A 24,689-nucleotide genomic window follows, 5' to 3' on the forward strand; every position below is an offset into this window, starting at 1 on the left:
GAGTTGAAGCAAATCTGTTTTAAGAAGACAGGAGCTCTTGGAGACAATGTGTGTGCTGGCTGAAAAAAAGTCTATACCTTGTAAAGCTATGTGAATAGCTGAGAAGTCTAAAGAGATGGGTCTTCTCCGAAAAGTGGCTAGCTGTGAACAGGGGTGTTGTTGGTTGTTTGGTTGAAAAGGAACTTGGAAAAGCTACACCCTTCAGACTTCTGCAACCTGAGGGAGAGAGGGATTATACAAGCCTACCTTGCTGATGATGATACCCATGAAACTCTAAGGTGGAGATTGTTGTTGGATAGGACTCCTGGCCTGCCCTACATGAATAAAATATTGTGGAACTTTAATGCTACATTAATGTGAATGCTTGCGGCTGTGTACTTTCATTGTATCAACTATTTGAAGTGAAATTTACTTTTAGATTTGAAATATCACTTGCCTGTTAATTTGTGTGGTATATTCATTGGTTCTGATTCATGTTAAAGGAAAAGCTACAAAAAGTAGAATCTGTTGGTAATTTCTTAATTTGGGGCTCAATTGGATGCTTTTGACATGAGGACTGTAATAAGAGTTTCCTCCTCTTAATTTCCCCTTCTTTTGATTCTTCCCATGTGTTCTGGTTCTCTATTTGCAGAATTTCCTTTCTGATTCTTTAGTTTACCTCCGAAATGAACCTAAGAACAGTAAAAGGCCATTCTGCACCTCCAGCCAGTTTTGCCATTCAATTGGATTGTGGATGATCTGAACATCTTTTTAAAACAAATATAGTTATTAAAGTTTTTTAAACACAATTTTTCTCCCTTACAAACAATAATCCCCCCCCCCGTAACAAAATAACATAACAAGAAATCGCACTGAGCAAGATATATACATGGCAAAATGGTATAGATGATCTGAACATCTTAAGTCAATCTGACCATCTTGTTTCTGTACCCCTAATTAATCCTGTCTATCAAAAATCTATAAACCTGAATTTTGAAATGCTCAATTCACCCCATCCTCAACAGCTCCTCGGCGAGAGAGTTTCAGATTTACTCTTCCCTGTCAGAGGAAATAGTTTCTCTCTATCCACCCTAACTCCATTAATCATCTTTAATACCTCAATGAGGTTAAAACCTCAATCAAACTCATATCAAATGTCCAAAACCCAGGATTTGGCTCCTCCCTCTGCAACTGGTTCCTCGACTTCCTGACCCATAGACCACAATCAGTAAGAATAAACAACACCTACTCCACAATGGTCCTCAATACCGGAGTCCCGCAAGACTGCGTACTTAGCCTCCTTCTATACTCCCTGTACACACACGACTGTGTGGCAAAATTTGGCTCAACTACATCTACAACTTTGCTGATGACAAGACCGTAGTGGGTCGGATCTCAAACAATGATGAGTCAGAATACAGGACAGAGATAGAGAACCTAGTGGCTTGGTGTAACGACAACAATCTCTCCCTCAATGTCAGCAAAACTAGGGAGCTGATCATTGACTTCAAGAAGCAAAATGTCATACACACTCCTGTCTGCATCAATGGTGGAGATGGTTGACAACCTCAAATTCCTTGGTGTACATATCACCAACAATCAGTCCTGTTCCACTCATGTTGATGCCACGACCAAGAAAACGCAACAACGCCTATACTTCCTCAGGAAACTAAGGAAATTCGGCATGTCCACATTGACTCTTACCAATTTTTACAGATGCACCATAGAAAGCATCCTGTCTGGCTGCATCACAGCCTGGTATGGCAACTGCTCAGCCCAAGACCGTAAGAAACTACAGAATCGTGAACACAGCCCAGTCCATCACTCAAACCTGCCTCCATCCATTGACACTATTTACACCTCCTGCTACCTTGGGAAAGCGGGCAGTATAACCAAAGAATGTAATCAGGGCTTTATTACACAGAGATGTGTGGTCTCCTTCAGCAGCTTACGAAATGGCTGCTGTTTGGAGAGCACACACATTTATATTCTGCCTCCTGGGCGGAGCCAGCAGGCAGGGATCTACCCCCGTACCTGTAGTACAGGGGCCTTAGGTGACTATCACAGTACCCAAACCGGCACCGGAGTGAGGCGACTAAGGGATTTTCACAGTAACTTCATTGCAGTGTAAGCCTACTTGTGACAATAATAAAGATGATTATTATTATGAATGACCCTCTTATGGACTGAACTGATCTCTCCACGCATCTGATCAACTGTGCACCACTACCCCCATATGCTGGCCCAATGTCTATGTGTATATATTTACATTGTGTATGGTATGTCCTGTTTTTCATTTATGGAACGATCTGCCTGGACTGAACACAGAACAATACTTTTCACTGTAGCTCGGTATACCTAGATTACCCCTTAATCTAGGTAACCCTTTATAAAGACAAGGGAATATAAACCGAGCCTATGGAAGGTGACTTCATAATTTAACTTTTTTCTCCTCACTATCATTCCCGTTAATCTGTGTACCCTCCTCCCGCCCCGTCAAGCCAAGGCAATAAATATATACATGCTGAGGGCAGGGGCATATTTTGGCCCTCCCGCCTGTGGGGCGGGCCTTCCTCCCCAGCCGGAGGCGGGGAAGCGGTTGTTTGGTCCTCCCGCCTGCAGGTGGCGCTGGCGCGCGGGGCGGGCCTTCCTCCCCAGCCGGAGGCGGGGAAGCGGTTGTTTGGTCCTCCCGCCTGCAGGTGGCGCTGGCGCGCGGGGCGGGCCTTCCTCCCCAGCCGGAGGCGGGGAAGAGGTTGTTTGGTTCTCCCGGCTGCAGGTGGCGTTGTGGTCGAGTGTTGGCGGACTGCGCCTTGGTTCAGTTGCTCGCTCTCCTGCCCGGCTGTAGTCACGCTACGGTTGATGCTTCAGCTGATTCCCGGCTCCGCTTCTGATGTATTCCCGGTTCTGCCTTCTGAGCCTACTGCTGGGCTGCCTGATACAGCTGAGCCTGTGCTCCGACACCGCCGTCTCAGTCCAGGGGGAGCAGGATCATGAGCAGGGGAATACGACTGCTAAAGGGAGAAGTGGAGAGTCCCGCAACAAGAGCAGCAAGGCCTTCCCGGTGGTGACCGTCGACTTCGCTCATGTCAGATCCCCATTCGTTGTGGCGCTGTGGATCCTGCTGGCCTCTGTCCTGAAACTGGGTGAGTGACTGAGGGGAGGGGTGTCCGGGAGTTGGGGGCGGTGAGAGTGATGCTGATGAGTAAGGTTGAATCCATACCACTCCATCGAGTCTGCACCGACTCTCTGAAAGAACACCCTCCCGAGGTCCACTTCTCCACCCGATCCCCGTAACCCCATCTAACCTGCACATCTTTGGATACTAAGGGGCAATTTAGCGTGGCCATTTCACCTCAGATAAGCCTCAGGAGAAGGGACCAAACATTTAAGGTCAGGGTGAGGAGAAATTACTTCACTCAAAAGTTTGTGAATCTTTGTAATTCTCTACCCACAGATGGTTGCTGATGCTCCATCATTGAATGCATTTAAGACTGGGACTTGGTCCCTCAGGGAATCGAGGAAGGTGGCAGGAAAATGGAGTTGATGCCCAAGATGAGCTGTGATCTTACAGTATTGAATGGCAGCGCAGGTCATTGAGCCATATTGCCTACTCTTGCTCCTCCTCCTCCTGATGTTCTTGTATTATTCTGCAAGCCATTCCCTTCCTTGCATCCACTTGCCTTTCAATAGTTACGGAATGCAGTTTTACCACTTGCTTGAGTGGTGCATTTCAGATCATAAACTTCTGTGTGATAAGAAATTAGCATTTCCTGTTGAGCCCTTTTGGCATTTAGAAAAATGTACTGCACTGCCTTCATTAATCCTGCATCATTTCGGCAAAAACTCAGTTAGGTTAGTCGGACATGATTTGACTTCAACAATGTGCTGGCTGCTTCTTTGCTCATGCTTTCACAACAGAGAATTAATTTTGTTCTTGACAAAGGCCTCAAGAGTTTTCCCTATAACCGCTCTTCCCCTTGTCCTATCTCTCTGCCCAGTGCTCTGTGTGCTTTTTCCTGTCGTCTAGATTTTTTTTTTACATGGGTCTCAAACTATTAGAGCTTGACCAGAATCAGCATACCTGAGTGAACTTTGTAACAAGTGCCTGCATTGCTTGGCTGTATGGATGGGGTGGCTCATACTCCCACGCTCAACTGGTATTTTACCACAAATGGAGATCATTTGTCAACCAGTGAATAGGAACATCAGCAAGAAACATATGTTATCTCATGTATTTTTACACCAACTTCCCACTGACTCCATTCTGTCCTCTATGTTACTAAACAGCACTAACATCATCAATGCTGCTTATGTGTTATTTCTGAACACCGTGTCAAGTTCCAGCAGACCACCCTGACATTCACTTGAAGGTGATTATTCAGATTTAGACTGTAGCTCTTGTGAGTTAATGCAAGGGCATATTGTAACCTGTTGTCTGTTACTTTGAGCAACCATGTGAAAAGTTCATTTATGCACGCCAGAAACACACTAGTACTAATTACAAGAACATGTATGAAATTGAACACTGGCCTGACAAAACCAAATATTGTACTCTGCAGAATATGAACAGAACTGAAAAAACATGATGAACGTACTTTCAGGCTGCAAGTATTTATATTCCATTTGGTTGCAGTGTGCTTTGCCCCATGTTGTACAATGGATTACTGCCTGTGCAGGATTCCAACGTATGCATATCTGTCCTCCATTGCTGCCTCACGGTGCCGAGGACCCGGGTTCGATCCCGGTCCTGGGTCACTGTCCATGTGGAGTTTTCACATTCTCCCCGTGTCTGCGTGGGTCTCACCTCCACAACCCAAAGAAGTGCACAGTAGGTGTTTTAGCCACGCTAAATTGCCCCTTAATTGGAAGATTTTTTAAAAAAAATACACATCTGTCCTCTGTTGCAGCCCCCACCTAACATTCTGGCCGTTCCCAAAGAGATGTTGGGTCTAAGGCATTAGCTAGCTGCTCTGGGGGTTAGCAGAGCAGGAATGTTAAGGGTTATTGTGAGAGCCCCAAGTTCACAACTGGAGTCTAGGGGGTGACTTGTTTTGTTAAGGAAAGTATGAGCAGCATCCGGTGTAAATTAACAAAATGCTTCAATGATATCCAAAGGTACCAACCTTCAGATTAAAGCACATCTGTGATGAAAGTAGTGGGTAGTCATATCTTTGTAAGCTAAAGGGGCCTGAGGAGCTGTCTTGAGCTGCACGCAGAATAATACTTTTCCCTGTACCTTGGTCCACGTGACAATAAACAAATCCAATCCAAAGATAAATTGGAGAAATGATTGATCCAGACTGGCGACAGATGATGCTGTCAGCATTGGCACTGGCCAACTCCTTCAGGTGCATCCGTCCCCTGAACCTGCTTTCCCTGAGTATGTGGTGTGTTTCTGTGCACCAAACCACTGTATTTCAGTAACTATTTTAGTCTTCACCCTCAGTCAGCGGGATTAATTAGTGGAGAGAGTGCTAGCGAGGAGCTGGTATGTTTAATTTGGCTGCGTCTTGTTCTATCTTGTTCTGATTAAGCTGTTCAGGACCAGGCATTGCTCTTTCGACTTTTTTCTCAAAAAATGTACTTTTAACTTAGGGTTGCAAAAAGATTACACAACCGCTTAAATTTGACATTACAGAGCGAAATACAATTCAGAACAAGGTGGAAAATTTTTCATACATTGAGTACCTCCTTTCAGCAAGTGCACACGTTGACAATGAAGCTCAACATCTATTGCAGTGTGCCAGCACCACCTTCGATTGACCGAAGAAAAGAGTGGTTGATGACAAAGATCTGAGACCTGGCACCAAGCTCATGGTCTGTAGGGTTTCAGTACTACCTGCCCTTCTGAGTGCGTCAGAGACATAGATAACACAGAGCAGACACCTTAAATCCCTGGATAAATAGCACCAGGAATCCGTTAAATCCTGCAAATGATAGGATAGGTGCTCTAATATCCGTGTCCTCTTGCAGACCGACCTCCCCAGTATCAGGGCACTTTTTATGGTTAATCTGTTACGTTGGGTGGGCCACATCATCTGCATCCCTGACATAATGTCCCCAAAATGAGGTCTGTACTCTGAGCTTCGTCATGGGGAATGGAAAGCAGGGATGTTTCAGGGGTGTCCTCAAAGCCTCTTTGATAAAATGCAACACCCCCACTTTTGTGTGGGAACCTCTTGCTTGAGACCACCTAAACAGGTGAAGAAACATCTGTGAAGGTTCCAAATATTTTGAAAGTGTCCGACAGGCCCAGGCGGAGGCCAAGCACAAACAGCGGAAGAAAACTGAGATCTAGGTATGGGCAGCACGGTAGCACAGTGGTTAGCACAGTTGCTTCACAGCTCCATGGTCCCAGGTTTGATTCCCGGCTTGGGTCACTGTCTGTGGGGATGTGGGGAGGCTGCGTGGGTTTCTTCTGGGTGCTCCGGTTTCCTCCCACAGTCCAAAGGTGTGCAGGTTAGGTGGATTGGCCATGCTAATAATTGCTCTTGGTGTCCAAAAGGTTAGGTGGAGATCTTGGGTTATGGGGATAGGGTGGAGGCGTGGGCTTAAGTAGGGTGCTCTTTCCAATGGCCGGTGCAGACTTGATGGGTCGAATGGCCTCCTGCACTGAAGATCCTATGATTCTAAAAGGAAAGTTCTTGATCCTTTGGCTCCTAGTTAATCAATACCTCAACTTTAAAACTCACATGCTTGTTTTCAAAGCAAACCCTTCAAATCATATTTTTGTTTGCAAAAGAAGCCAAAACAGTATATAGAGCGATAGAATCATACCACACAGAAAAGGCCTCTCGGCCCATCGTGCCTGCGGTGGTCAAAAACAACCAGCTAACCATTCTAATCCCATTTTCCAGCACTTGGCCATAGTCTTGTATGCCCTGGGATCGCAAGCACAAATCTAAATGCTTTCTAAATGTTCATGAATGCTTCTTAAATGTTATATGAGAAACCTTTTTCATGCAGCAAGTGATTAAGCTCTGGAATGCACGGCCTGAGAGTGTGATGGAGGCAAGTTCAATCGAGGCATTCAAAAAGGAATTAAATTGTTCTCTGAAACAGAAGAATGTGCGATGTTATGCTTGGGGCAGCACGGAAGCATTGTGGATAGCACAGTTGCTTCACAGCTCCAGGATACCAGGTTCGATTCTGGCTTGGGTCACTGTCTGTGCGGAGTCTGCACATCCTCCCCATGTGTGCGTGGGTTTCCTTCGGGTGCTCCGGTTTCCTCCCACAGTCCAAAGATGTGCAGGTTAGGTGGATTGGCCATGATAAATTGCCCTTTGTGTCCAAAATTGCCCTTAGTGTTGGGTGGGGTTACTGGGTTATGGGGATAAGGTGGAGGTGTTGACCTTGGGTAAGGTGCTCTTTCCAAGAGCCGGTGCAGACTCGATAGGCCGAATGGCCTCCTTCTGCACTTTAAATTCTATGAAATCTATGAAGGCAGGAGAATGGCACGAATGCTCATTTGGAGAGCAGGTGTGGACATGGCATTCAGTGCTGTAACGATACTGTAAGTGTACCAAAATCCAAGCATCCCACCCACTTGCCTCATCAAACACTACCTGCCCCATCTATGGCATCGAGTGTAGATCCAACATTGGACTTATTAGTCACCTTACAAGCCACGACCCAGAGTGGAATAAAGTCATCCTCAGTCCTGAGGGACTGCCGAAGCTGAAGAAGATATAGTACTCTGAAATGCCTCACTACTTTTACAATTATATGTTATATTTGCAATATACATGTCATGTTAAACGTTCTCTGGTACATATAACCTGTAACCCTTGTTACAGAGCTGCTCAGCAAGACTTTTAACCCTTGTTTGTAAAGGAGGTGGACATTGGGCTCGCCCCTATGAAGGATGCAGAGATCCAGGTTTTGCCATGGAGGTTCCTTCTCACCACCAAACAAGCTATGTCTTTGTGCTTAAGTTTTAGTAATGAGGCATTCTGCCAAACGATTAGCAATCTGTTTCGGGAGCCTTCTGACAAGATCCACCATCTTGTTGTCCAGTAGCTCCTTGAGGATGTTACATGCATAACACTGCCGGATGGACTTATGATCAAAGATGTTTTTTGGTCATATATATGAGCCAGATCCGTGCCACTGGCAGCAACACCTGATGAATGTGACTGCTGGTTATCAAGTTTATGCTGCTGATTCATGCAGCTTTTGTTCGTCAATGTCTTTGGAGGGTAGCAATGCTCTTTGTTCTGTTGGGCCAGAGTTTCATGGGTTTGTTCATGTGCAAAGTAAAATAGTGTTTACAGAAGGATAAGAGCTTTTTTTGTCTTTGCTGGAGTCCACTGGCATTTTCAGTAATGATTCAAACTGGTTTCTGTTTGCTATAGTATGCAGACTTTGTACAGTGTATCGTAACTGGCCACAGTTGCTCCTTATCAGCAGCGTATAATGAGGTGTGGCATTTACCCTCCCTTACAGTAATGGGGGAATTCTGTTTTAATTTTAAAACAATGCAACGGAACCACAGCTCACTGCAACAAAAAAAAAGCTTCAATGTAAATGGATACAGAGAGTAACAGGTGAACAGCGATATAATTGGCTTAGCACAATCATTAGACTCAGTTTGGTGCCTCCATACGCACCACCAGAGAACAAGGGAGAGCAGGATAAAGCCATGAAAGCTTGATAAAATGGTGCGCAACTACCACGAGAGTTCAGGATAAAGTTTTTGTGGCATGTTCAGGCTCTCACCAGAACATATCTCCCTCAACTCCAGCAACACCAGAGGCACCGATGACACTCTGTAACTCCCTCTTTCCAGATGTCAAGACTCACCTGTACCCCTGCAGAAGCCAGTCACTGATACTTAAACCCCCAACATAACAAAAATCGAAAAATACAAAGAAAATATGTGAGAACCCAGTTATACATGGATGTTTTACATACACCACAAAATGCTGCAAAATCCCAACCTCAGGCACAGTACAGAATGATGTGGAGGTGCCGCGTTGGACTGGGGTGGGCACAGTAAGAAGTCTTACAACACCAGGTTGAAGTCCAACAGGTTTGTTTCAAATCACTAGCTTTCGGAGCGCAGCTCCTTCCTCAGGTGAATGAAGAGGTGGCTTCCGGAAACACATATATAGACAAAGTCAAAGATACTTTGAATGCGAGTCTTTGCAAGTCTTTAAGTCTTTACAGATCTAGACGGCGCGACTGGAAATCACAGGTTAAAGATGTGAATTAGGGGCAGCACGGTGGCACAGTGGTTAGAATTGCTGTCTCATGGCGCCGAGGTCCCAGGTTCGATCCTGGCTCTGGTTCACTGTCCGTGTGGAGTTTGCACATTCTCCCTGTGTTTGCGTGGGTTTCGCACCCACAACCCAAAGATGTGCAGGGTAGGTAGATTAGCCATGCTTAATTGCTCCTTAATTGGGAAAAAAATAATTGGATCCTCTAAATTTATATTTAAAAAAAAAGAAGAGGTGTGAATTGTCTCAAGCCGGGACAGTTGGTAGGATTTCGCAAGCCCAGGCCAGATGGTGGGGGGTGAATGTAATGCGACACAAACCCAAGGTCCCGATTGAGACCGTGCTCGTGTGTGCGGAACTTGGTTGTACGTTTCTGCTCGGTGATTCTGCATTGTCGCGCATCCTGAAGGCCGCCTTGGAGAACGCTTACCCGAAGATCAGAGGCTGAATGCCCTTGACTGCTGAAGTGTTCCCCGACTGGAAGGGAACATTCCTGCCTGGTGATTGTCGCGCGATGTCCGTTCATCCGTTGTCGCAGCGTCTGCATGGTCTTGCCAATACGTTGAAACAAACCTGTTGGACTTTAACCTGGTGTTGTAAGACTCCTTACAATACAGAATGATCATTATTCCACATATTTAAAACCAGTTATAAAATTGGATTTTGGTCAGTGCAGTTGGGTTTCCCAACACATTAAACAAGACAGGTTAAAAAAGGGAGAGCTACCAGGAGCAAAAGTTCTCAGGATTAAAGAGGACCAAGATACAACCATCAGTCCGTATTGGTCCGGCACACGCCCACCCTCCAGGATGAAGAAGAGAAAAGGCTGCTCATTCATATACGGGAACATCTCAATCATAAGGAGATGGGGGCAACAGGATATCAATCACAGTACAGGTCAGTAAATTACCATTGCCCATTATGTCAACCCCCCCCCCCAACCAAAAAAGGGCTCTGACAATGCAGTCATAGCATACAGACTTTCACTTTAACAAATTGAACAGGGATAAACTGACCACACCCAGGCATGCACCACCTCGATATGACAACTACAAAAAGGAAACACAGAACTTTGAATGAGATAAGTACGGATCCTCAAGATTCCAAGCAATAACAAAATACATGCAAAATGAAAACCTAATGCAATTAGTTCTAACTGGGGTGTCACTGGCACTCTGACACTGATGAGGAAGTCTGTATATGCGTGTGTTCTCTGCTCCAGATCTTGGCTGGGATTCTCCGAGCCTGCGACGGGTCGGAGAATCACCGGGGGCGTGGGAAATTCCTGCCACGCCGCTCTGATGCCGGGCCGCCGATTCTCCAGCGACCGGAGAATTGGTGGCAATTGCGCCCCCGCGGCTATTCCCCGCGGTCGGGGACCGCTGAAATAGGCCCCCGCGGCGATTCTCCGCGGGCGACTGGCCGAACTCCCGCCGGCACGGTTCAAACCTGGTACCACCCGGCGGGTGCTCGGACCCGTGGCCGCTGTGGACGTCCTGGTGGGGGGGGGGGGGGGGGGGGGGCGGGGGGATCTCCACGGGGTCCAGGCCCATGATCGGGGATTTCCGATCGGCGGGCAGCCACAATCTGGAGGGGGCCTACCTCCTTCCGCGCGGGCCCGCTGTTAGGTCCCCGACATGTTGCTCCGTCCCGGCGCGGAGATGGCAACCACGTGCAAGCGCCGAGGCAGAGACAGACGGCCGTCGCGCGCATGCGCGGACCCACGCCGGCCGTGCAGGGCCGCCTTTCGGCGTTGGAGCTGCGCGCAGCACTCCGGCGCCGTGCTAGCCCCCTAAAAACTGGTGAATTGCTGGCCCAGGAGGCCCGTTGATGCCGGCATACACCACTCCGGTGTTTATGCCAGCGTTGGCCCTTATGTCTCAGTCCTTGGTACTAAGTCTTACACCAGGCTCTGTCTCTAGGGCTCAGTCCCACACATGACATTCTCGCTGACTTAATCCCTCAAGTGCTTTCAAAGATATTGCTGCCTAAACTTTGAACTTGGGTGCATTAAATGAAGAATGTTTATTTTTGGAGATTCTAAATAGAGTGTGGAGAAGCTGGTTGCATTTTGTAATGTGTCTAATGATGAGCTTTGGTATAATTACTAGCTTAGAGCTAAAGGCAGACTTCAAATTGTTTGTTTTGTGAGAGACTAAGTTGGTTGTGGGCTACAACTGTGGGCAGTGTTTGAAGCAGCCCTAAGTTTATCTTATTTTCGGTTGAGGAATGAAAACACCCTTGTGATGGCAGGATCTGAAGGTTTTGCTGATTTTATATATCGAATAAGCATTCTTTATGAGATTTCAAAAGCACTTCTGTTGCACCGCACCCATTAATGAACAAACCTGTAACCTGGCAGCCGTAAGAGAGCATGAGTGAAAAGGTTTTGAACAGGATCACTGATAATCTTCGCTATGTGCTGAGAGTGGTTTATCTGCAGTCTATCCATTGACAGACTGTTGTGAGTGGTGTGTCCCGTAGTCTGTCCATTTTCAGACTGTTCAGTGGTGTATATACAGTCTATTCATTGACCGACTGTTGTGACTGGTTTCCGCAGTTTATCCATTGACCGACTGTTGTGACTGGTTTCCGCAGTCTATCCATTGACCGACTGTTGTGACTGGTTTCTGCAGTCTATCCATTGACTGTTGTGAGTGGTGTCCACTGTCTATCCATTGACAGACTGGTGTGAGTGGTGTCCACTGTCTATCCATTGACAGACTGGTGTGAGTGGTGTCCACTGTCTATCCATTGACAGACTGGTGTGAGTGGTGTATATGCTGTCTATCCATTGATAGACTGTTGTGAATGGTGTCCCACATTTTATCCATGTACCTTTGCCAGATGCGGATGATAGGAGCTTAGTTTAAGTTCTGGTCCTTAGCACCTTCAGTGGTCAGGGAATTCTCTGCTGGTTTGGTTAAAGATGTGAATATTTTGCTGTGTTTTGAGATTGAACTCTAGGGATTTTGCTTAAATGTCTCTGCAGAGAACTGTGAGCTGGATCAGAATGTATTGCATTAGAATTTGGTTCTGATGGAAAGTTGACTTGCTACAGGAGCTGATCGAACATGTGAGGCTGTCTGACTGAATACACGTATTCTCTGCAGTCCTGAAGACAGCTCGAGTAGACTTTCTCACACTGCTATCACATCTCGATGAAATCCTGGTATCACACTAGTGCTGAAGTTATGATTCGAAGAGATAGAAAATTTGCATTTATATAGCACCTTTCGTGACCTCTTAACGTGTCAAATTGCTTTATGGTTAAATACTTTTGAAGTGTAGTCACTATTGTTATGTAGGGAAATGTGGCAACCAATTTGTCAATAACAAACTCCCACATACACCAAATAGACTATCGGTTTTAGATGTTAGCTGAAGTATAAATGTTGGCTAGGACCTCAGAGGAACTCTCCAGCTCTTTATTGTCTACCTGAGACACCAGACTCAGCCCCAGTTTAATATCTCTTTCAAAAGACTGCACCTCTGAGCTTCATCCTGTTCAAAGGTTTCATTTTGAGCCTTAAGGAATCTTTTGAAATGTGTACATCTGACCCAGGTGTGGTAGAGTTTGGGCAGGAATGCATTGAATAGCTCCTGCAGTATGACTAAAACAGCATAAGTCTTGAAATGTTCAGGCTTGGAGTTTTTTGGAGGCACTGAAATAAACCTTTGGACTCAGTCCAAGGATTGAGATGAACTATTTAATTTCATGGGGCCAAGAGTGATCCAAAGCTGGCGCCATCACTTACAAAATCAATGGAAGCAGAATGGGTTGTGCTTGAACATCCGTTCTACTAAATACAAAGAATGTCTCCAGCATTGTCCTAATGTATTTCTGTGCAATACAGCCTCTGCCACTGAGAGATTAAGTTATGCTCATTAAAGGCAATGAGTGTGCTAACCGTACAGAAATTGTTTTCTCGGGAGTCTTAATTAATTGTGTCAGAGCCACAATAAGTGCATCCTCGGAAATAAACAATTCCATCATATCCTCTCGTGCATCATAATTGCTCCATCTTCCCCACTTGTTTGCCCTGTGTGTGGTACGAATGATGCCCATTTTCCACAGGACCCGTTTCTTTAAAAGGTTTTTCTTGTTGTCTTGAACGTTACAATTCTAAAAATGAATTCTTGGGATGTGTGTGTTGCTGGGAAAGCTGGCATTTATTGCTCATCCCTAATTGCCCTCGCAGGTGGTGGTGAGCCTGTAACGTAGAGAGTTCTATGATTTTGATCCAATGGTAATGAAGGAACAGCTTCTATATGTCCCATTTGGGGTGGTGTGTGAAGGTGGTCCCATACATCTTCCGCCATTTTCATTCTGGGTTTTGGAGATTGGGGTTTGGGAAATGTTGCCGAGAAAGCCTTGGCAAGCGGCAATAGTACATCTTTCGACCATGCTCACTGCAGCCACGGTGCATTGGTGGTAGCTGAAATGGATATTTAAGGTGCTGGATGCCAAGCTAGTGCACTGATTTATTTTGTGTACTGTTGAGCTTCTTGATGATTGTTATAGCTGCACCTTACAAGGCAAGTGGAAAGTATTCCATCACATGAACCTGGTGGTGCAGAAATCTTTGGGAGATGGAGGGAGGGCTGGAGCTAAGTCTTGTGCTCTGAAATACCCAATCAACTGTTGAAGTACCATGTGACTGGTCTCGTCAAACCTCTGGTCAATGGTCATCCCCAGGGTTTTGTTTATTGAGGATTTGATAATGGTAATACCATTGAATGTCAAGGTTGGGTGTTTAGGCCTCTTGTTGGAGATGGGGATGCCTGGTGTGAATGTTATTGACTACTGATCAGTCCAAGCCCCTACATTGGTGGAGGAAAGATCATTGAAACAGCTCACAATAGTTAAGTCATGGACATTAGTGTCAAATCTTCAATAAACTTACATATGCAAGAAACCTAGTGTAGATTTTTGTCCAACATTTGAGCATCCAAAATCATGCTGGCCATTCTGCGAAACAGCTGTCAATATTCATGCAGCTGGTATCAACCCAGGATCCAAATTGATGAATAATGGGTCATATGCTCCAACATGCCCCAACAGCTCATGACGGAGCCAACAGTGGAGGGCCTGACTTCAACCTCCCTCGTAGATGCTAGACAGTGCTTATCCGAATCTGCACAGATACAAACAATGCAGTCATATGCTACATAAGTGGAAGATATGGGAACAAGGCAAAGTGCAATGATGCCGATGACTTTTAAGTACAAGACCATGGAATACTCTCCACATGCCTGGATGAGTGCAGCTCCAACATCATTCCAGAAGTTCTGCACTATCCAGGGCAAAAAGCCTGTCTGATTGCTCCCCATTCAATTCCTCCACCACTGATGAACAGTAGCAGCCGTGTGTACCATCTACAAGATGCATTGCAGTAATTCAAGGTTCCTTAGACAGCATTTCCAATCCCATGCCCGCTACCATCTAGAAGGACAACAGCAGCAGATACCAGGGAACCCCACCACCTGGAGGTTCCCCTCCAAGTCACTCACCACCCTGACTTGGAAATATATCGCAGTTTCTTCACTGTCAAAATGCTCAATAAGATCTGTCTGGGAGGTACCTAATTTCTCCACTTCAGGGAGGCTGTCAAGTGGAAGCCCAAACGAGACATGACATTATAAGCTTTTTCCATTATATGAGAGTAGTAATAAGAGAGCCTTGGCGAGGGATGCAGAATGCAGGCCGTGCCAAATACCAGGGTTCCGGGGTCTAAAGGGGTCCGGACTCTCTGTTTTTCAAAAATATATTTTTTATTCTCCTTTTTCACATTTTCTCCCAAATTTACACCCACCAACAACAAACAATAATCAGTAACAAATATGCCAATCCCCATCTCAATAACAACGATCCCATCCTCCCACCAAACCACAAACATTAGCCCGCATGTTCACATAAACAAATGACAAAAAGGAATCAGGAATCACCCATAGTCGCCATTAAAAAACACAGCCCCCCCCATCTCCCCAGCCCCCCCCCCCCAAACTGCCCCCCCCCCCCCCCCCCCCCCCCCCCGCGCAACGTTCACACACATCCTCTATTCCTTCAAAGAATCGGCTCATCCTCGCCCTCGTGAGGTGTGCTCTGTATACCACCTTCAGCTGTATCAGCCCCAACCTCGCGCACGAGGTGGAGGCATTCACTCTCCGGAGCACCTCACACCAGAACCCCTCACACCAGAACCCCTCCTCCATATCTTCTCCCAACTCTTCCTCCCTGGCTCAAATCTGTGGTTCCCCCGAACCGGCATTTCCCTTTACCCTGTCCCCAACCCGAAGTGTTGGCGAAACTGCCTCCAAATTCTCAATGAAGCTATTATTACCGGACCCCCTGAGTATTTCCCCGGGGCTATCGGGAGCGATGCTGTTGCTAGTGCTTTCATTCCCGACCCCCTGCACAAACTCTCCTCCATTCTGACCCACTGGGAATCAACACCTCTGACCCAGCTCCGCACCTTCTCCACATTCGCCGCCCAGTAGTAATATATCAGGTTCGGAAGACCCAGACCCCCTGCATGCCTTCCCCTCTGTAGCAGCACCTTTCTAACTCTGGCCACCTTCCCTCCCCATATGAACAAAGTAATCCTTCCCTCAATCTCTCTGAAAAAAGCCTTAGGCAGGAAAATCGGCAGGCATTGAAAAATAAACAGAAATCGTGGCAACATGTTCATTTTAACCGCCTGTACCCGACCTGCCAGTGACAGAGGGAGACCATCCCACCTTGCCAGATCAGCCTTCACTCTCCCCACAAACTAGAAATGTTGTACCTGCAAAGCCCCCCCCACTCCCGGGCAACCTGCACCCCACCCCCGTCCCTGCCCTATGGAATGGCAGTCCCACCACCCCTGCCCCCACCCCCGGCTGTGACACCACAAAATACTCACTCTTGTCTAGATTTAGTTTGTACCTGAGAAAGACCCAAACACTCAAAGCAGCTCCAATATTCCCCCTATCGACACACTCGATTCCGACACATATAACAGCAAGTCATCGGCATATAAAGACACCCTATGCTCTTTGCCTCCCTGCACTATTCCTTTCCATACCCCCGAACTTCTTAATGCGATGGCCAACTGCTCAATCGCGAGTGCAAACAGCAGGGGGGACATAGGACATCACTACCTAGTCCCACGGTGGAGAGAAAAGTATCTCGAGCTGATGTTGTTTGTGCGGACACTCGCCCTTGGCTCCTTGTATAGTAACTTTACCCAGTTCACAAATCTTGGTCCAATCCCAAACCGCTCCAGAACTGCCATCAAGTACACCCATTCTACCCGGTCAAACGCCTTCTCAGCGTCCAGTGCCACAACCACCTCTGTTTCCTTCCCCTCTGCTGGTGCCATAATGACGTTCAATACCCTTCTAACTTTTGAAAAGAGCTGCCTCCCTCTCACGAACCCCGTCTGATCTTCACCTATCGCCTTCGGGAGGCACTCCTCCAGCCTACCCGCCAGTACCTTCGCCAATACTTTTGCGACCACATTCAGAAGCGATATGGGCCTATACAACCCACACTCTGTAGGATCCTTATCTTTTTTTCGCAACAGGGAAATTGATGCCTGCCCCAAAGTTTGTGGCAACACCTCCTTCCCTATCGTCTCTTCAAACATCCCCACCATCAGGGGTGCCAGCTTATCCTTGAATTCTTTATAATATTCCACCGGAAACCCATCCGGCCCTGCCATCTTCCCCGACTGCATCCTCCCAATCGCATCCTTTATCTCCTGCTCCACTATCGCTCCTTCTAATGTAGCCCTGTCCCCCTCTCCTAACCTCGGATACTCCAATCCATCTAGAAATTCCTGCATCTCACGGTCTCCCCCAGGTGGCTCTGACCTGTACAACCTCTCATAAAATTCCTCAAAAACCTTGTTAATCAGATCCGGAGCCACCACCAACTTCCCTGCCCTATCCCTCACCTGAACAATTTCCCTTGCCGTTGCTTCCCTCCGGAGAAGACCTGCTAACATACTGCACCCCTTGCTTGCCTCAGTTGGCGCACCGCCTTCCAGGTAGATAGCAGGTCAAAGCTCGCTTGTAGTTCCTTCCTCTTTTCCAGCTTCGCCGGGTTCCCATCCTCTGCATACCTCCTATCTACCTCCAACATCTCATCTATTACCCTCTGCCGCTCCAACCTCTCCTCTTTGTCCACCTGGCGTTAAACAAAATCACCTCACCCCTCACCACCGCCTTTAGAGCCTCCCAGACATCTGCCTTCGACCTCACCCGTACAGTTGTAACCTACATATTCCTTAATTACCGTTTCAATTTTGTCACAGAACAAAAGTTCCCCCAAAAGTTCCACATCTAAATTCCCCAGCCTCTGCACTAACCCCTTCTCCAGTGCCATATCCACCCAATGCGGAGCATGATCTGACACTGCAATTGCCGAGTATTCCGACCCCTTAACCCCAGCCAGCAAAGCCTTCCCCACCACGAAAAGGTTGATCTGCGAGTATACCTTATGGACTGCTGAGAAAAACGAGTACTCCCGTTCCCTCGGGTGCAGAAACCCCTCCCATTTCCACCATTAGCTCAGCCAACGCCTTTGCCCCCACTGATGGGACCAGCGAGCCCCCCCCCCCCCCCCCCCCCCCCCCCCCCCCCGTCAGTTCGTGTGTGTCCAAGTCGGGGATGGCCCCAAACACCTTCTTTGCAAATCCCACATCGTCCCAATTGGGACCGTAGGGTCCGGACTCTGTTTAAACATAGTTCTCAGAAAACTCAGAACCATGACTCATAATTCTGATTTTTAAAAAGTTGGCCTGTCACATCAGTTTCACGAGTTGCTGCGAATGGGAACTGCTGCTGCTTCTCGACTTCGGGCAGCTTTGTGGTTCTAAATTTCCTTCTTTTGTAAAGCCCCCCAGAAAATCACAAAGCTGCCTGAACATCAGCAGCAGCAATGCAACAACTGAGTGCGCTCGTAGTTGAAAAATGGTAAGTGAAATTCCTGAAATTTTAAAATTTCAGTTACCAACAGTGCTATCAAGCAGCACTTACTCAGTAATAACCTGCTCACGGACACTCAGTTTGGATTCTGCCAGGGTCGCTTAGCTCCTGATCTCATTCCAGCCTTGGTTCAAACATGGACAAAAGAGCTGAATGCCAGAGGAGAGGTGAGAGTGACTGCCCTTGACACCAATGCAGCATTTGACCGAGTATGGCATCAAGGAGACCTAGTTAAACTAGAGTCACTGGGAATGGGGGGGAAAACTATCCGCTGGTTGGAGTCATACCTGGTACAAAGTAAGATGGTTGTGGTGGTTGGATGTCAATCATCTTAGCTCCAGGACATCACTGCAGGAGTTCCTCAGGGTAGTGTCCTCGTCCCAACCATCTTCAGCTGCTTCATCAATGACCCTTCCACCATAAGGTCAGAAGTGGGGATGTTTGAGGATGACTGCACAATGTTCAGCACCATTCGCGACTCCTCTGGTATTGAAGCAGTCCATGTCCAAATACAGCAAGACCTGGACAATATCAAGTTAGATTCGCGCGCACAAATGCCAGGTGATGACCTTACCTCCTGATCCCCCACATCCTGTCCACCATCGACAAGGCACAAGTCAGGAGTGTAATGGAATACTCTCCACTTGCCTGGATGAGTGCAGCTCCAACAACATTCCAGAAGCTCTGCACTATCCAGGGCAAAAAGCCTGTCTGATTGCTCCCCATTCTGGTGCCTGTTTGGGTACGCAGCCGTGTGTACCATCTACAAGATGCATTGCAGTAACTCGCCAAGGTTCCTTAGAGAGTACTTTCCAAACCCATGCCCGCTACCATCTAGAAGGACAACAGCAGCAGATACCTGGGAACCCCACCACCTGGAAGTTCCCCTCCAAGTCACTCACCACCCTGACTTGGAAATATATTGCCGTTTCTTCACTGTCGCTGGGGCAAAATCCTGGAACTCACTCCCTAACAGCACAGTGGGTGTACCTACACCTCTGGGACTGCAGCGGTTCAAGAGGCAGCTCACCACCTTCTGAAGGGCAACTAGGGATGGGTACAGCGACGGACCCGGGTTCAATTCCTGGCATGGGTCACTGCCTGTGTCGAGTTTGCACATTCTCCCCGTGGCTGCGTGTGTTTCCTCCGGCTGCTCCAGTTTTCTCCCACAAGTCCTGAAATATGTGCTTGCTCGGTGAATTGGAAATTCTGAATTCGCCCTCTGTGTACCCAAACAGACGCCGGAATGTGGCAACTCGGGGATTTTCGCAGTAACTTCATTGCAGTGTTAATGTAAGCCTCCTAGTGACACTAATAAAGATTATTATTAATTACCATATCTCAAACAACAATTGTAATTTTTAAATACTATTTGCACATTTACTTAGTCAAATGTAATGCAACATTATGTGGAACAAGTGGATAGGCTGTAAATTTCATTGTACAACACATTATTCAATAGTGGGTTGGCAATTGCAATGGTTGTATTAGCTACAACCATTGAATTGTTTTGTAAATTTAGTGATTTCTTTGCAGTAACTTTCCTAACATTTAATTTCTCTGTGATTAATTATCCTTAGTGAATTGGCATTGTGCCTCAAATGTCACCATTGCTACAGCCACTCTGTCGACTGCATGACGGTGTCATGAAAGAAAGACAAAACCAACTTTATACGGCACTTTTCACGATGTCCCGAAATGCTTTGCAGACAATCAAGTACTTGAGCTGCAGTCACTCGTATAATTTATTTTCAAAAGGCAGAGTAGGCTTGAAGGGCTGCAAGACCTACTCCTGTTCCTAAAACAAAGAACAAATAAATGTACAGCACAGGAACAGGCCCTTCGGCCCTCCAAGCCCGTGCCGACCATGCTGCCCGACTAAACTACAATCTTCTACACTTCCTGGGTCCGTATCCCTCTATTCCCATCCTATTCATGTATTTGTCAAGATGCCCCTTAAATGTCACTATCGTTCCTGCTTCCACCACCTCCTCCGGTAGCGAGTTCCAGGCACCCACTACCCTCTGCGTAAAAAACTTGCCTTGTACATCTACTCTAAACCTTGCCCCTCTCACCTTAAACCTATGCCCCCCAGTAATTGACCCCTCTACCCCGGGGAAAAGCCTCTGACTATCCACTCTGTCTATGCCCCTCATAATTTTGTAGACCTCTATCAGGTCTCCCCTCAACCTCCTTCGTTCCAGTGAGAACAAACCGAGTTTACTCAACCGCTCCTCATAGCTAATGCCCTCCATACCAGGCAACATTCTGGTAAATCTCTTCTGCACCCTCTCTAAAGCCTCCACATCCTTCTGGTAGTGTGACGACCAGAATTGAACACTATACTCCCAAGTGTGGCCTAACTAAGGTTCTATAGAGCTGCAACATGACTTGCCAATTCTTATACTCAATGCCACGGCCAATGAAGGCAAGCATGCCATATGCCTTCTTGACTACCTTCTCCACCTGTGTTGCCCCTTTCAGTGACCTGTAGACCTGTACACCTAGATCTCTCTGACTGTCAATACTCTTGAGGGTTCTACCATTCACTGTATATTCCCTACCTGCATTAGACCTTCCAAAATGCATTACCTCACATTTGTCCGGATTAAACTCCATCTGCCATCTCTCCACCCAAGTCTCCAAATAATCTAAATCCTGCTGTATCCTCTGACAGTCCTCATCGCTATCCGCAATTCCACCAACCTTTGTGTCGTCTGCAAACTCACTAATCAGACCAGTTACATTTTCCTCCAAATCATTTATATATACTACGAACAGCAAAGGTCCCAGCACTGATCCCTGTGGAACACCACTGGTCACAGCCCTCCAATTAGAAAAGCATCCTTCCATTGCTACTCTCTGCCTTCTATGACCTAGCCAGTTCTGTATCCACCTTGCCAGCTCACCCCTGATCCCGTGTGACTTCACCTTTTGTACTAGTCTACCATGAGGGACCTTGTCAAAGGCCTTACTAAAGTCCATATAGACAACATCCACTGCCCTACCTGCATCAATCATCTTCGTGACCTCCTCGAAAAACTCTATCAAGTTAGTGAGACACGACCTCCCCTTCACAAAACCATGCTGCCTCTCACTAATATGTACATTTGCTTCCAAATGGGAGTAGATCCTGTCTCGAAGAATTCTCTCCAGTAATTTCCCTACCACTGAAGTAAGCCTCACCGGCCTGTAGTTCCCTGGATTATCCTTGCTACCCTTCTTAAACAGAGGAACAACATTGGCTATTCTCCAGTCCTCCGGGACATCACCTGAAGACAGTGAGGATCCAAAGATTTCTGTCAAAGCGTCAGCAATTTCCTCCCCAGCCTCCTTCAGTATTCTGGGGTAGATCCCATCAGGTCCTGGGGACTTATCTACCTTAATATTTTTTTAAGACACCCAACACCTCGTCTTTTTGGATCTCAATGTGACCCAGGCTATCTACACACCATTCTCCAGACTCAACATCTACCAATTTCTTCTCTTTGGTGAATACTGATGCAAAGTATTCATTTAGTACCTCGCCCATTTCCTCTGGCTCCACACATAGATTCCCTTGCCTATCCTTCAGTGGGCCAACCCTTTCCCTGGCTACCCTCTTGCTTTTTATGTACGTGTAAAAAGCCTTGGGATTTTCCTTAACCCTATTTGCCAATGACTCTTCGTGACTCCTTCTAGCCCTCCTGACTCCTTGCTTAAGTTCCTTCCTACTTTCCTTATATTCCACACAGGCTTCGTCTGTTCCCAGCCTTTTAGCCCTGACAAATGCCTCCTTTTTCTTTTTGACGAGGCCTACAATATCTCTCGTTATCCAAGGTTCCTGAAAATTCCCGTATTTGTCCTTCTTCCTCACAGGAACGTGCCGGTCCTGAATTCCTTTCAACTGACACTTGAAAGCCTCCCACATGTCAGATGTTGATTTTCCCTCAAACATCCGCCCCCAATCTATGTTCTTCAGTTCCCGCCTAATATTGTTATAATTAGCCTTCCCCCAATTTAGCACATTCATCCTAGGACCACTCTTATCCTTGTCCACCAGCACTTTAAAACTTACTGAATTGTGGTCACTGTTCCTGAAATGCTCCCCTACTGAAACTTCTACCACCTGGCCGGGCTCATTCCACAATACCAGGTCCAGTACCGCCCCTTCCCTAGTTGGACTGTCTACATATTGTTTTAAGAAGCCCTCCTGGATGCTCCTTACAAACTCCGCCCCGTCTAAGCCCCTGGCACTAAGTGAGTCCCAGTCAATATTGGGGAAGTTAAAGTCTCCCATCACCACAACCCTGTTGTTTTTACTCTTTTCCAAAATCTGTCTGCCTACCTGCTCCTCTATCTCCCGCTGGCTGTTGGGAGGCCTGTAGTAAACCCCCAACATTGTGACTGCCCCCTTCTTATTCCTGATCTCTACCCATATAGCCTCACTGCCCTCTGAGGTGTCCTCCCGCAGTACAGCTGTGATATTCTCCCTAACCAGTAGCGCAACTCCGCCACCCCTTTTACATCCCCCTCTATCCCGCCTGAAACATCTAAATCCTCGAACGTTTAGCTGCCAATCCTGCCCTTCCCTCAACCAGGTCTCTGTCATGGCAACAACACATAGTTCCAAGTACTAATCCAAACTCGTAAGTTCATCTGCCTTATCCGTAATACTTCTTGCATTAAAACATATGCACTTCAGGCCACCAGACCCGCTGTGTTCAGCAACTTCACCCTGTCTGCTCTGCCTCAGAGCCCCACTGTCCCTATTCCCTAGTTCTCCCTCAATGCTCTCACCATCTGACCTATTGCTCCCGTGCCCACCCCCCTGCCTTACTAGTTTAAACCCTCCCGTGTGACACTAGCAAACCTCGTGGCCAGGATATTTATGCCTCTCCAGTTTAGATGCAACCCGTCCTTATATAGGTCACACCTGCCCCGGAAGAGCTCCCAGTGGTCCAGATAACGGAAACCCTCCCTCCTACACCAGCTGTTTAGCCACGTGTTTAGCTGCTCTATCTTCCTATTTCTAGCCTCACTGGCATGTGGCACAGGGAGTAATCCCGAGATTACAACCCTTGAGGTCCTGTCTTTTAACTTTCTGCCTAGCTCCCTGAACTCCTGCTGCAGGACCTCATGCCCCTTCCTGCCTATGTCGTTAGTACCAATATGTACAACGACCTCTGCCTGTTTGCCCTCCCCCTTCAGGATGCCCTCTACCCATTCGGAGACATCCTGGACCCTGGCACCAGGGAGGCAACATACCATCCTGGAGTCTCTTTCACGTCCACAGAAGCGCCTATCTGTGCCCCTGACTATAGAGTCCCCTATGACTATTGCTCTTCTGCGCTTTGACCCTCCCTTCTGAACATCAGAGCCAGCCGTGGTGCCACTGCTCTGGCTGCTGCTGTTGTTTTCCCCTGATAGGCTATCCCCCCCGACAGTATCCAAAGGGGTATACCTGTTCGAGAGGGGGACAACCACAGGGGATTCCTGCATTGATGGTCTGCCCTTTCTGGTGGTCACCCATTTCTCTGCCTGCACCTTGGGTGTGACCACATTTATATAACTGCGATCTATGACGCTTTCCGCCACCTGCATGCTCCTAAGTGCATCCAATTGCTGCTCCAACCGAACCATGCGGTCTGTGAGGCGCTCCAGTTGGGTGCACTTTCTGCAGATGAAGCCATCCAGGACGCTGGAAGCCTCCCGGACCTGACACATCTCACAGTCAGAGCACTGCACCCCTCTAAGTGACATTGCGTCAATTAATTAAAATTAAAAGTTTTTTTTAAAATGTTATATTAAAACATTTTTTTTTAAAGTTACTGTTAACTATCTGTTTCCTAGCACTAGATTTCTAATATAAATGCGAAAGCTAAATATAGTACTCTCCGATCTCTAGCTTAGATACCCCTCTAAATTATAATTAAGTAATTATGTTTAATTAGTTACCAATGCTTAATTTTTTTAATTTAGTGTAGATTCCCAACCAGCCACTCAGGTCACAGCTTTTCTGTGATGTCACTTCAGTTTCCCCCCGACACACACAATTTGCAAAAAGGTATAAAAGTAAAAATGAGTAAAAATCACTTTCTTACCTTCTGAGTGTCTTAGATGTTCTCAGGTTCTCTCCCTGACAGAGACTGCTCCTCCTCCTCCGAACGGCTCCCAAAACTAGGCCGCGATCTTCTAAAATCTCCACTCTGACTCGCAGCTCGCAATATAAAAACATAAAATGTTTGGAAAACTCAGCAAGTCTGACAGCATCTGTGAAGAGAGAAGCAGTGTTAAAGTTTTAAGTCCCTTTGTCTCTTTAGAGCCTGTTGAGTTTTTCCTGTTTATCTTAATTTATCCTGATTCACAAGTCTTTTCCATTGACTTCTATCTTGGTGCTTTTTATGACTTTTTTGAGATATTGGAATATTGTGATAAAGTTGTGTTGCACAGGAGATACTGAAAATATATTGCAGTGGGAATTGGCAATAAACAGACTCTTCAGATTAACCGATCAAGAAAACAGATACAATTATAAGC

The 24,689-nt window shown here is 46.8% G+C and overlaps 1 protein-coding gene across 1 annotated transcript in view; it reads left to right on the forward strand.

Annotated features, from left to right (window-relative positions):
- Nucleotides 1-2,766: 2,766 nt before the first annotated feature.
- slc9a1a (solute carrier family 9 member A1a) overlaps nucleotides 2,767-24,689 on the forward strand; it is a 117,082-nt gene continuing 95,159 nt past the window's right edge. Inside the window, exon 1 of the mRNA XM_072500969.1 lies at nucleotides 2,767-3,122. Coding sequence (XP_072357070.1) covers nucleotides 2,870-3,122 — 253 coding nt within the window. The 5' untranslated portion in view covers nucleotides 2,767-2,869. The remainder of the gene's footprint in view (nucleotides 3,123-24,689) is intronic.

This window comes from Scyliorhinus torazame, chromosome 1 (genome assembly GCF_047496885.1).
Source record: "Scyliorhinus torazame isolate Kashiwa2021f chromosome 1, sScyTor2.1, whole genome shotgun sequence".
In the NCBI taxonomy this organism is placed as follows: Eukaryota; Metazoa; Chordata; class Chondrichthyes; order Carcharhiniformes; family Scyliorhinidae; genus Scyliorhinus; species Scyliorhinus torazame.